A 13,449-nucleotide genomic window follows, 5' to 3' on the forward strand; every position below is an offset into this window, starting at 1 on the left:
CCCCCCCCCCCCCCCCCCCCCCCCCCCCCCCGCCCTCTGGTCTCCCTGAGCTGGGGGAGGAGGCAGGGCCTATCGGCTCCGGTGTCCCACAGGAACGCATGGCCTCCGGGTCCCTCACCGCGCGTGTGCTGCACCTGGGGACCCCGACGGGAGGACTCTGGGCCTCTACCCTGGTGACACAAGTCTCCCAGGTCTGCAGGCTGGGAGGGCAGGGCCCAGGGGGACAGAGCAGGTCACAGACAACCAGGGCTGCACCGAGCACTGAGCAGGGGCCCAGCAGACAGCGTCTCCATGCATGGGCTCAAAGCATGGGGCTCCCGGGAGAGCAGATGGTGCATGTGCCACTGTCCCCGCAGATGAGAAGCTGAGGTCCCACAGGGAGTGCAGGGGACCTGCTGGAGCCCCAATGGGGGAGGGCAGTGGCAGGATGGACCCCGACCCCTCCTTGTCCCCACCCAGCTGCCAAGGGTCCTGCTGCCGAGGTCCGATGCCAGGGGTTCCAGGGGCAGGCCCAGCAGACGTCGCGGGGACAGAGCACAGAGGCCAGCCGGGACCTGAGCTGGCCACTCGGGGCTTACACTCTCGACTTCAGCAAGAGAATCCCGTTGCTGGAGAAATCATAAATGTGTCGTGACCCCCAAAGGGGGAGAAGCGGGTTGCAGAGAATGAAGTTCAGGCAGGAGCCCAGAGGGCAGCGCACGCGCCAGCCCGACGCCCCAGGAGCCCAGCGCCCAGCCCACGGTGGGGGTGGGGAGGGAGATAAGATAGCAGCAAAGCCTCCCCCGCCCCACCCCTGCACCCCCACCCCGCCCCCGGGCCCCAGCCAGCCCAGGCTTTCCACTCTCTCCTATCTTGGGGCAAGGCCACTCTGGACCACTGCAGACTCAAGGTCCAAGCCCCACCTCTGGCCCGGGAGGTGAGGACAGAGGGCACAGGTGGGGACTGGTGGAGTGGGAGGGCAGTAGCCAGGGACCCAGGCCCACCGTCCGACCAGAGGTCTGTCTGGTCGCCCCCAGCTGTGTGTGCCGCAGGGCAGGCCAGCCCCGGGGTAATGACCATCTCCCCAGCCGACAGCGGGCTTGTCAGGGGCCCCAGACAGCAGAGGGGCCCCAGGCTCATGCTACCCTCTTCAGACCATGTTGTGGGACAGCGTGAATTTCAGAACAGCGAGGGCTGGCTTTCCCTATACAGCTCACTGTAAGCTGCTTCTTCAAAGAGCCTTTTCATTGTCCTTTAATCTGCTTTTCTTTCTCAAAATAAACCCTGGGCGGCAGCCACAAGCCCCAGGCCCTGGGCAGGGTCAGGAGAGCAGGCAGGAGAGGAGCTTCGGCCTCCCAGCTGCCCGACCACCCCAGCACCCCCGACCCCTGAGCTCTGACCCTCGACCCTCGACCCTGCAATGGGCCACGGAGACAGCAACCGAAGGGCTGTCTGAAGTCCACGCGGCTGTTCCTCACGTGACTTTTCCTCATCCGCTCCCAGAAAAACAAATGTGTGAGAAAGTGGTGGCCATGCAGTGACACTGGGCTCAGAGGAACCACTTTAATTGTAGGCTGGGAGCCCAGCTGGGACAACAGGCGGTGCGGGCGGGGGGCGAGCTCAGCACCGCCTGCAGAGCCTCAAGAGTGGGAGCCCGGGTGGGGATGGGGGGCAGGTCCCACCACTTCATGGTCTTCTGTTACTTTTGCACCAAGTCCACCCCCTGCTGCCTTCCCGTTGGGGGGGGAGGGGGGAACGACAGGAAGGGTGAGGCTGCAGAGGCTGCTCTGCCCCCTCCCCTTTGTTCACTGAAGGGGAAACCACGGCCCAGGGAAGTGCTTGGGTCAAGTCAGCAAGCAGGTCATGACAGGTCGGCCCTCCGCTCCGTGAGGGGGTGGTTTTCGCGCATCCCAACAAATGCAGACTTAGCATCCGGGAGGAAATGCACCCCACAGCCCGGCACCCGCACCGGAGGGCACGTGTCATCGGGTCCCCGTGAGCTCAGCCTTTCTTCCGAAGGCAACGGGGCCCCCTAAACGGAGAACCCACCCTCGGGAGCCAGGTCGTGGAGGCAGAGCAGGCAAGAGGGCGAGCCAGCCCAGGGCCTGCAGGAATCACACACCAGGAAGGCTCTGCTTTCCCCCAGAATACCAGCTGGCCCCTGCATCTTCCTTCCAGCATCGGCCCTGAGCCCCGAGCTGGGAAGGTTGTGCAGTCACCCTCCGTGGCAGCTCCAAGGTTAGCCTGTCTCCACGTGAGAGAGAGGAGCTGAACTGCCAGGGGTCCTGGGAAGTGAAGACACTTGCAGAGAAAGGCGCGAGGCGGCGGGGCTCAGCCACATTCCAGCCACATCTAAGAAGCACAGCCCATTCTGGGCGAGACTCCAGGGCCACGCTGGCCACGTGGAGACCCACAGCTCACACAGGTTTTGCTCTTACCTGGCCCACCTGTCTGCGCTGGCAGCACCCTGATGGCCAGACCCCTTCCTCCCTGACCCTTCAGCCACCGCCCTGACCCCCCATCCTCTGCCTGGTCTGCGCCAGGAGAGGGCAGGGTCATGCCACCCACACGGCTTTGCACCGTTCCTAAGTGCGCACTGCTTCACCCTCTCCAGCCCTTCAGGTGCTGCAGTCTCCTCTGTGCGCACGGGGGCGTGAGGTGGAGACAGCTGTGCCTGCAGGAGCTGGGGAGTCTGGGGATGTGCCTACCCTCGCCTACACCTGGCCTTCCCCATGGTCTGATCTGGGACGATGCCTCCCCAGGGCCACCTGCCAAGGCCGCTCCCCTTGCCCTGGGTGCTCCAGGGAGCTGCCACTGCCCAGCCAACACGAACAAGGGCTCTGGCCACCAGGGGCTGCGGACGTGCAGCAGGGCACGCTGCCCGCCGGCCACGCCAGGCCCAGAGGGCACGGCACAAATTGCAAGAGGGCCCCTGTGCAGGGGCAGCACGCGGACAGCAGCTCTTTCGGCCCTCCTGGGCTCGTGAAGGCCTCTTCCTCCTACCTCTTCCCTGCTTCTGAACGGGGAATGGGGAGTCGGGGGCCTGAGATGGAAGCAGAGATGTGTGTCTGCACTTCCTGACCTGGAAGGAGGCCAACCCCACCTGTCCCTGCAGCAGCCTGCTTCTGGTCTACTTGAGGTCGCTCCTGGGGCTCAGGGTACGCAGCATGGCTGCGCTGGCCACCCCAGGCCAGAGGCACTGGAGAGCAGCAGTCACGAAGAGACGAGGCTGCGGGGAGAGACACTGGCCCAGCTCTGCCAGGCCCCTGCTGCGGGAGCCCCCGGGGAGCAGGCCACCAGGAAGCTGGCTTCCCCTGTACAAAGGGGGTGAGAACAGGTCCAAGCGCAAGACAGTTCCCCAAGCCCCAACCAGCGCACCTCCCATCCAGCCCTCTTCCCCACCTAGGCCTCAAAACAGAAGGGCTGTTCTGGGTCCGTCTGCCACTCCCAGCCCTGCCGGCCCGGAGGGAGGACGGGGCAGGGAAGGGGCGCAGCCTGAAGGCTGGGAGACGGTGGTTGGGGATGCACGACGGCCCCAGGTAGCTGTGTCTAAACCAGGAAGAGCAGGGCTCCCGGGCCTACGGAAAGGAACCTGCCCAGCCCCGGGCGACCTCCGTTCAGCGTGACCTCCAGGAAACGGGGTCCTGACACGTGCTGCCCGGAAAGGGGCGCGGGGAGCTCCGGGGCCGACCGGAGGGGCGAGGGCGCCGGTGTGACGCCGCCACGCGCGCGCGTCCCGCCCCCGCGGCCGCGCAGACACACCCCCGGGCGGCCGGGGGCGGGGCACGGAGGCCGTGGCCGGCGGCACGTCCGCCGGCGGCTGGGGCGCGTCTGGCGGGGAGGGGGCGGGCACCGGCGCGGACAGGGGCCCGCATGCGGCCGGGGGAGCGGCACTGGGGGCGCAGGCTGGAGCGCAGGGCCGGCCGGCCGCGAGGTCCCGGGTCGTGGCCGAGGGGGCGGGCGCGCCGGAGGGGCCCAGGGACAGGCAGATTTCCCCGTTCCCACCCCCCCCGTCCCGCCGCCCAGCGATGGGCCCCGCGCCCCCGCCCACCTTGAGCATCTCCGCCGCTGGTCAGCACGCCGATGGCCTTGCCGGCCCCGGACATTCGCAGCTTCTCCAGGTCCACGGTGGCCATGGCGGCGCCGAGACGGGCCGCGCTCGCTCCCGCCGGGGCCGCGCACTGTCGCCGGGCCCGCCCCGCGCCGCTGTCCCCGCCCCGCGCCACGTGTGAGGTCACCGGTCGGGGGCGCGGGCAGGGGCGGGCAGTGCGGCCGCGAGGCGATTCCCGGCCCCGGTCCGATGACACGGGGCGGCATCCCCACCGCGAGGGAGTCTGCGACCTCGGTCCCACCGGGCCACGTTGTTTCAGTTCAGCAAACGCGGCGCAGTAATGGACAGCCCGTGCCAGCAGTGCAGGGGCTACTAAGCCCGACCTGCAGCCAAGCTCTCCAAGTGCGCTACAGACGGCCGCTCCCCTGCCGAGCCCCGCCAAGTATCTGCAGCTGTAGGCCCGCCTGTCTGTTTTAGCTTTGCTTTTCAAGAAGTTGGTTGCAGGAGCCCGAGTACCCCTCCCTCTTACTCAGCACCCAGAGAGGGCCGTCAGGTTTTAGCCAAGGGCCCACCGAGCGGGTGCGGCCGCCTGATGAAGATGCCGAGGGGGGTTAGAGCACAACCAGCCAGCCTCCACGTGTTCATTTAAACCAGCTTCAGGGAGTATGTGCTGGACCCTTGGAAAACTTGCACACCAACGTCACGTGGGGGGTGGGACCTGGATCCGGATAATGGCCTCTACCTTGCCTGGTCCATGGGTCAGTCAGGTGGAATGATGGAGCCCCTCTTGTGAGCCAGGACCCCAGAAGCAGGGACCAGCAGGGACAGCAGAACAGCCTGGCCCCCGCCCTCAGGGAGGCTGGTCCCCAGAATTCCTGTGAAACAAATCAAGGGCTCCCCAGAAAAGTGCCCATCCCGCAGGAGCCCGGACCCAGAACTGGCGACTGGGAAGGCCCAGACAGCCTCGAGGAGTCCCGGGATGCGGGTAACGTTCTGTCTCCCGAGCTGAGCGGAGACGCGGCCTGTTCGCTTTATGCAAAGTCAGCATGCTGATCGCCTATGATTTGTGCAGGTTCTTTATATGTGTTATGTTCTGATAAAAGGTTTGCCTGAAAATATTCCATTGTTGGGGTGGGAGAAACGGGAGGTATTAGCCAAAGGGGGGCAGAGGTCTGTTCTGCAGGGTGAATGAGTACGCTCCACTGTCCTGCAGGGCACCCGCTCACGGTGCTGCAGTGAACCCTGAAAGCTCCGGCTGGGGTGCCTCATGGCGCAGTCGGCCGAGCAGCTGACTCTTGGTCTTAGCTCAGGTCATGATCTCAGGGTGGTGGGACTGAGCCCCACGTCAGGCGCCATGCTTAGCCTGGAATCTGCTTGGGATTCTCCCTCTCCCTCCCCTCTACCCCTCCCCCCCACCCCAGTGCATGCTTTCTCTCCAATAAACAAATAAAATCTTAAAAAAAAAAAAAACTTATGCTAGGTCTTTTTATCATAAATAATGATGATAATAATGAATAAAGAGGGTAACTAACAACATTTAAAATTTTTTCCAAAAAAAACACCATTCCATTGTGTGGAATATTGGGAAAGAGTAGAGGTTTGGGATTGGCAGGGGGCGGGGGGCCGGGGGCCGGGAGCAGGGAGCGGTGTGAACACAGACCGTGCATCCTATTTAACCACAGAGAGTAAGGACGCAGCAAGTGCTGTGTCCAGGGTAGCGTGTGAACTAGACACCGGATGTTCCCTCGGGGGTAACCAATATGCCGGTGTCGTCATTCACCATTTTCTTGCTTTTCTTCTAGTTTTACACATGTGTATGTGTGCCTGTGCGTGCGTGTGCTTAAAAACACATGGTTTAGCTGCAAGTGGCAAACACAAAGGTCACCGGGCAAGGAAAGGCCCCTGCTGCCACTGTTGGATTCGCAGAAACGGAATGCTCTCCGGGTCTCCCTGAGAGCGGGCATCGTGAGATGCTGTCGCCGTGTACCCCCAAATGTGGAGGCTTGTAAAGCAACACCCACTTACAATCTCATGGTTTCTGAGGGCTTAGAGAGTGGCTCTGCTGGGGGTTCCGGTGCAGGATCTCCCACGAGGGTGGCTGCATCATCTGTAGGCTCAACTGGGGCTCGGGGGCTGCTTCTGGGATAGCACCCACACGTGGCCGTGGCCGCTTCCGTGTCCTCAAACATGGTGCTGCCTTCCCCCAGAGAAAGCGATTGAAGGGCAAAGCCACAGTGCTTTCGATGACCTAACCTCAGGAGTCACACACGGCACTTCCAGCACGTTCCCTTCATTACAAACAAGTTGCCGAGTTCAGCCCATGCTCAAGGTGAGCGGTGTAACGCTCCCCCTCTGGAGGAAATGGATATCAAAGATTGTGTTGACGTGTTTTTACGCCACAGCCAGGCCCTCCCAGGGAGGCATGGGCAAGGCACGTCAGCAGGGCTATGGTGTGGGCAAGGTCCTGGACGTTAGGCAGGCATATAATTGGAGAATGGACTGGTTTTCCTGCTGCCAAGCAGACTGAGGGCCCCCTCTGGCTCTCCGAAGCAGGTTAAGAGGTCCATAGGGCAAGGTCCAGAAGGGTCCGAAGTGCAGAAATGTTCTGTCCTCATGGAGTTAGAATTCGCCTCTGTCCCGGCAGGTGGGTGTTTCCGCCAACCCTGGAGCACTCCAAACCCCTGTGCTTAGGGTTTTTATGGGGGCTCCATCATGTTAGCACAATTGATTAAGCCGTCACCATTGGTAATTAACTCAATCCCTGCCCCTCGCCTCTCTCTAAGGTCGGGGTGGCTGAAAGCTCCACTCTGATCACTGGTTCGTTCTGGTGACCAGTCCCCGGACCTCCAAGAGTCACCTCGTTGGCGTATTCTCAGGTGTGGCTGAAAGGGGTTGTTTTGAGTAACGCAATGTGCTCGCTTGGCCCTATACATCAGGAAATCCCCAGGGCTTTAGGAGCTCTTGTGTCAGCAATCTGGGAGAAAAAGGACAAATATATACTTCCTATTATCACAGAGGGAAAAAAGAGCCTCATCGGTCATAGTGACACCAAGTCAGGCACAGATAGCAATCTGGGCCACTCAGCTGGCCGTCCGCCCTCAGACCATGAAGACGGAATGATGGCAGGGACGTCTTTCTGGGGAATGACAGCCCTCAAACTGTGCCCGGAGGCCTGCTGCCCCTGGATGGCGGCCATCACCATCAGGTGCACACCTGTCATGCTAGGACCTCGGTCACCATCAGTGTTCTTGGTGCATGTCACGTCCACCAGTTCCCAAATCTGGGTGGGGCATGTGCTCCAGGAGCTTCCTGATGAAGTGCTCACGGGAGGCATGTTTGAGGCTCTACCCACGTTTGAACAGGCATTGCTCTTCCCTGACACCCAAATGGAGATTTGCTGTATATAGCATTTTAGGTTAGGAAGCATCTTCCTGCAAATTGTGGAGGGACATTCATTCCATTGTTCCACGGCTTCCAGCGTTGCCATTGAGACGTCAAAGCCACTCTGGCCCCTCACCTTTGCACATGACCCAATATTCTCTCTCTGGAAGCTTGTAGAATCTTCCTTTCGCAGGTGTGGAGTTCCATGATGCAGTGCCTCAGCACGTCTGCTTCCCACGGCTGGGCTGGGCATGCTGCGTCCTCCCAGGGCAGCAGTGTGTGTTTTCCATCCGGGACGAGTTCTTGAATGGTTTCACCAAGGACTTCTTCCACTCTGCTCTCCCCTTCCCTCTTCTGGGAGCTCCCGCCCTTTACAGCTTGGATCCCAGGCTGCTCACCTCTGTGTATTGTTACTTTCCTATTTTCTTTTTTTTTTTTTAAAGATTTTATTTATTTATTTGACAGAGAGAGAGACAGCCAGCGAGAGAGGGAACACAAGCAGGGGGAGTGGGAGAGGAAGAAGCAGGCTCATAGCAGAGGAGCCTGATGTGGGGCTCGATCCCATAATGCCGGGATCACGCCCTGAGCCGAAGGCAGACGCTTAACCGCTGTGCCACCCAGGCGCCCCTGTTACTTTCCTATTTTCTAACTCGTTTCTGCTCTACTTTCAGAGAGATTTCTTCCCCTTGATACCCAATGTTGTGTGAAGTTCTCTGTTTCTGCTGGCATGGCTTGTTTGTTTGTTTGTTTGTTTGTTTAAGATTATTTATTTATTTGACAGAGACAGCTAGCGAGAGAGGGAACACAAGCAGGGGGAGTGGGAGAGGAAGAAGCAGTCTCCCAGTGGAGGAGCCTGATGTGGGGCTCGATCCCAGAACGCCGGGATCACGCCCTGAGCCGAAGGCAGACACTTAACGACTGAGCCACCCAGGAGCCCCTTCTGCTGGCATGGTTTTGATTCTCTGAATGTTCCTTTTAACAGAGTCCTGTTCTTGTTTCAAATTAGAGGACCCATCTCCCTAAGGATCTTGCTAGTTTCACTTACTTTTTTAACATTCTTTCCTCCTTTCCAAGTCTCTTCTTTCATCCACTCGACTTTGTATCTTTTTGTTTGTCTTGCTCTCGGTCATGTTAGAAGAATGTCTGGGGAATGTTGACTGTCTGTGATTAAGCAGTGAAACCTCTGTGACAGGTGACTTACACTCATTGAACCTTGTAGGGTGAGCTTGCTGGGCCACTTGCAATGCCCCAGGATCACTGTTTTTAGGCTGGTCAGACTCAAGAGAAGAATCTTCCCATCTCTTGTCTGGAGCCGAATGAAGAGAGGAGGGGCTCTGCCTCATCCTGGGGCTGCCCCTCTTCTCTGTGTAAAGGCAGCTCCCGTGGGCATCACAAGGGCTGTTCAGAGAACGGGTAGCGGGAGTCCCACCTCGGCGGTAGGAAACACCACGCTGAGATGGGGAGAGCAAGGCGGTGCTCTCTCATTCACTTATTCACTCGCTTGTTCACAGGCTCTGTTGAGATCGGCGGGCATGGGCTCGGGGCAGCGGTGGGCGTCCACCCGCACATGGGGGCTCCCAGCCCTGGGCTCGAGTGTCCGGCGTGAAGTGAATGTGCCTTTCAGAAATCATACTCTCACAGTTATTTAAAAGCAATCTGAATGACAGCAACTTACAAAGGAAAAATTATCCATAATCCCTGATATAACAACCTGTCATTGTTCAGTGTTTCCTCCTGGTGTTTCTCTCTCCCTGTGCGTGTACACACACTTACACATGCATGCGCACACGTATGTTCTCTTTTTGTATATATCCTATACACATACTCTATATCCTTCTCTCTTTATATGTACACGTACTCTGTATACGTACGTGTGTGTACATAAATATTATATATGCAAATATCAGTATATAAACGTGTAAGTAAATACATCTAATTTAAATTAATACTCATCTGTTTCCCAACCAGGCTTGTACTCAGCATTTCTATTTTTTGGATAATATCCCAATCTATGGCTGTAACACTATTTCTCAAGATATTCCCTGAATACTGAATGTTTGGCTCATTTTCAAAGTCGTATTCACTAATTCTGCAAGTATTTGCCCACCTCCCCGCGCCGGCCCTGGGCAGCCTGGTCTCGGCACCGTCTATGACACAGACTGCCCCCGGTACACATGGTCTAGAGGGACAGGCAGTGAGTAAGTAACTAGACAAAAGGTCCAGAGGGAGTGCGCGCTGAGGGACGGAGAGGCGGTGGGGCAAGAACGAGGGGCTTCCGTGGACAGGGTGCAGCTGCCCTCATCACACGCGGGAACGGGCTTCCTCTGGCCGGTGTGTCTCCGCCGGGGCCTGAGGCGCTTTGGCTGGGCTGATTGGGGCACATCACCTGGACTCGCCAGTCATCGGGCACCTTTGAGCGGGTTGTGGGTGGGCAGCTGGAGAAATCCTGTAGGTGGAGCAGAGCGGCCCATCCCTGCGGCCCCTGTGAGACCCTCCCGGAGGGGTGTCCCTCAAAACTGTCTCCAAAGCACCGGGTTCACTGCTGGGTGACTCCAGAGTTCCTGCCCAGGGCGCGTGTATGAGGCGGGAGTTCCCGCCCAGTTCAGGTCACAGGCGGGAGCCCCAGCCCTGCTTCGCTATCTTGAGTCTAACTGTGTCCAGAAATACTGCCTTTTTCTGAGCCCACCGGGCACGCCTGCAGGCACCAAGCTCTTCACCCATGAGTGAGCCATGTCCCTGACCCGGAACCAGCCCGGCCCATTCAGTCTGCCAAACAGGGCAGGACGGGCTGCAGGGCCCGGCCCAAAATGAAACTCAGACCCCTTGCTCATAAATGGTTAATGACTCCGAGACAGTGACAACTGAGCGTGCCACCAAGTGCTGGCCTGTCCACAGGCCTTTGCTGCGTCTTCGGGTTGGAAGAGCTGATGTTGCTGTTCCAGCCCAGGCGTGTCCCCGCTAGAGACACAGTATCCAGGACACTCGCTAACAACGGTAAGAGACTTCTTGAGGGGACCACTGCAGCAGGGCTGAGAGGTTGGGCTCAAGTCCGAACACAGCCCCAAATGTGGGATTTGTGGCCAGGGAGCAGGTGAGGCACCTCAGGGTGCATGGAGGAGCAGAAACACCGAGGTGGGGGCACTGGGGCCAAGCCCCCTCCAGGACTCCCACCGAGGGTGGTCCAGGTGACAAGCCATGGATGGTGGCCCTCAGCACCTCAGAATGTGATGGCATTTGGAGACAGGCTCTTAGAGGGGTGTTTGGTTAAAATGAGGTCACGAGGGTGCATCCTAACCCAATCTGACCGGGGTCCCTATGAGACAAGGAGATGAGGACACACACAGAGGGACCACCAGGTGAGGACACAGGGAGAGGACGGCGTCCACACGCCCAGGAGAGGGCCCTCGGGAGGACCCAGCCCTGCCGACGCTTGCACCACGGGCGTCCCGCCCCAGGACTGAGTGTCTGCTGTTTGAGGCGCCCAGTGGGAAACCAGGGTGGTGGGTGGTGGGGCGTGAGGGCCGGCTCAACGCAGCGCGGACCCGCTCACATGCGGGGCAGACACGGGCTTCAGGCTGTAACAGAGGCAGACATCGTTCCTGTGCCAGACGAGCAAGACCGATTACCACCCCACAGAAGGACAGACAGAGCAAGCAGACGCGTGACAGCTGGTGGGATGTCCACTCCGGATGCGCAGAACACGGTGGCCACTCTGGTCGTTTACTCCTGTCTGAGATGCCAGAGGCACACGACGGCCACAGGAATGCAGGCTCATGGCCAGTAGTGAGCGACCGAAGATGGGCACACAAGCCCCGTCCTGGCCTCTGCTGTCCCTGCCCTGGGGCTGGGGTCGGGGGTCGGGTGTCCTTCTGCACCTCCGGCCACGCACACCGCAGACAGGACTCGCGTCTCTCCAGGATGGAAGTGCCCCCCGGCAGAGGCGCCCGCGAAGCTGTGTGGCCCACAGTGTGGTCGGATGAGGGGGGCTCAGGGCCTCAGGGGCTCAAGCCCCCAGGAGGAGAAGCCCGAGTTTAAGGAGATGAGCCAGGGTGGGCCACCAGTGGGAGCCCTGAGCCCCCGGGGGGGCCTCCGTGGACCCGTCTGTAGAGGGATTCTGATCGAGCTGGGTCTCCAGGCCCCGGAGCCCCCGGAGCCCCCGGGGGAGACCCACTGGTGCCAGGGCTGCGCTGGGCTGAGAGGGAGGCCAGCCACGTCTGTGCACAGTGGCAGAGGGATTCATGGTGGGGTGCTTTCAGTGGGGTGGGGGGGATGTGGACGCCGATGGACAGGGTGTTCTCATCGCGTGGGTTTGCCCTATCAGCTCCCCGACACAACCCCTGCCCCACGGTCACCCCACCAGCTGTGCAAGGCCCCGCCCCACTCCATCCGGTCAGTGAAGGGTGCAGGCCAGACTGGCTGGGCTCAGGGTCCAGCGGCGCTCCATGGGTGGGGGAAGAGACAGCTCTCGGGAAGCAGGGTGCTGTGAGTCAGGGGGGCTCCCCCTCTGTGCTCCCACCCTGCTCTGGGCGAGCGAGCCTGGGCCTGCTTGTGGACACTCCCTCCCAACACCCATCTCTCTCTGTCCCCATTCAGAAATGCGATCCCCCTTCAGGGGCATCCATGTGGCAGGCGCCCCTCCTGGCCCTGCTGTCCCCCTGTCTGTCCCACCGCTGCCCACATGGCCTGGCCAGGCCAGCTGTCCGCTTGCTCTCAAAACACCAATGTCCACCTTGGCGGACATCCTCATTTGAACAAGCCACTCAACCAAGGGTCACGGGATGCTTAACCCCAGCCACTGAGGGTTGGTCTGGCCTCCCCAGCCCTGGCCCGACCCTACAGCGCAGCTCTCCAGGGTGGGCCCACCCTTCCTGCCTCAATCCCAAGGGGCTGCCTAAGAAGCCCGCATGTGGGCCAGGGGGCCCTGGAGGTATCTGGGGAGCAGAGCGAGCCAGCCAGACCCCATGAGTCCTATGACGTTGCCCCCTGCCTGGGCTGCCCCGGGGTGGGGATGTAAGCCACCGTCCCAAGTCAGCACACATGTCCCAGCTCTGCTGCCCACACACGCACGGCAAGGCCTGTGGCCCCTCCCCCACCATCCGGGCGGGCGTTCCACCATGGGGTCCCTGCGGGTGGGGGGCTCTGACAGCCCTGACATCTCCTTCCACCACACCTGACCCAGCAGCTGGGCCCTAGACAGGGTCTTGGGCCCAGGACCCCGGCCGTGGGCCAGCATCTGACCGTGGTATACGCCGTGAGGAGAGTAAGGGGTGGTGCTGTCCCTGTGGCCCCCTGCACCCCGACCACCTGACCTGGTGTCTGTCCCTACAACGGCCACCTCCGCCTCCACCCGCAGCACTCTCCCGCCCCCGGCCCGGTCCCGCTTCCTGCCTCACAGTGGTCACCAGTCTCTTGCATGCGATCTGTCCCTCCAGCTGGAATATCCCTCTCGGACCCCCGCGCCTGGGCAAATATGCACGATCTGGAAGCCCCACCGCAGAGGTCTCCTGGAGAGACGGCTGAACAAGGCGGGGGCAGAAGGGCCACAGGGAAGGAAGCTCGGCCCTGGAGGCCCTGTGAGGGGCGGGGGAGGGGGGCAGGCCCCGACCTCAGGCTTGGATCTCACTGTGGGTGGAGGGGAGCCTGCACAGAAAGGAGCCCCTGTCCTCTTCTCGGGCCATTCCTGCGTGTGCACATCTCCCTTCCCGCCAGCGCGGCTGCTGGAGAGCATGTCAAACCCCACAGGAGTGGTTTTTATTCGAGTACACGCAACGCTTTGTGTGTCCAGGAAGACGAGCCACGGCTACGAGCGGAGTGTGGACAACACCCGGAGCTTTCTGTCTTCCTTGGTCCTGACCTGGCCTCCAGGGGTGGGGAGTGTGTCCTACTGGTGGGTCTGGAGCAGGCCTCCATGAGCCCGAGTGGGAGCTCACTGGCATCTTTGATTCGCAGATGGGAAGGGGGGTCCGCTTTCAGCCGAGGCCACATCTACGGGGCCTCCCCTCCCCCAGAGCTGCCCCACAGGCCCCGGCCATCCTGGA

At 60.8% G+C, this 13,449-nt stretch overlaps 1 protein-coding gene across 3 annotated transcripts in view; it reads right to left on the reverse strand.

Annotated features, from left to right (window-relative positions):
* The window catches only part of PFKL (phosphofructokinase, liver type), a 29,303-nt gene extending 25,131 nt beyond the window's left edge, over window positions 1–4,172 (reverse strand). The window contains exon 1 of one of the 3 annotated variants that reach the window (XM_040621826.1): window positions 4,031–4,172. In XM_040621826.1, coding sequence (XP_040477760.1) covers window positions 4,031–4,115 — 85 coding nt within the window. In that variant the 5' untranslated portion in view covers window positions 4,116–4,172. The remainder of the gene's footprint in view (window positions 1–4,030) is intronic. The other 2 variants (XM_040621828.1, XM_040621827.1) reach the window with 2 other exon arrangements.
* Window positions 4,173–13,449: the final 9,277 nt, after the last annotated feature.

The sequence above is a fragment of the Ursus maritimus genome, unplaced genomic scaffold, assembly GCF_017311325.1.
Source record: "Ursus maritimus isolate PB19 unplaced genomic scaffold, ASM1731132v1 scaffold_4, whole genome shotgun sequence".
NCBI classification, from domain to species: domain Eukaryota; kingdom Metazoa; phylum Chordata; class Mammalia; order Carnivora; family Ursidae; genus Ursus; species Ursus maritimus.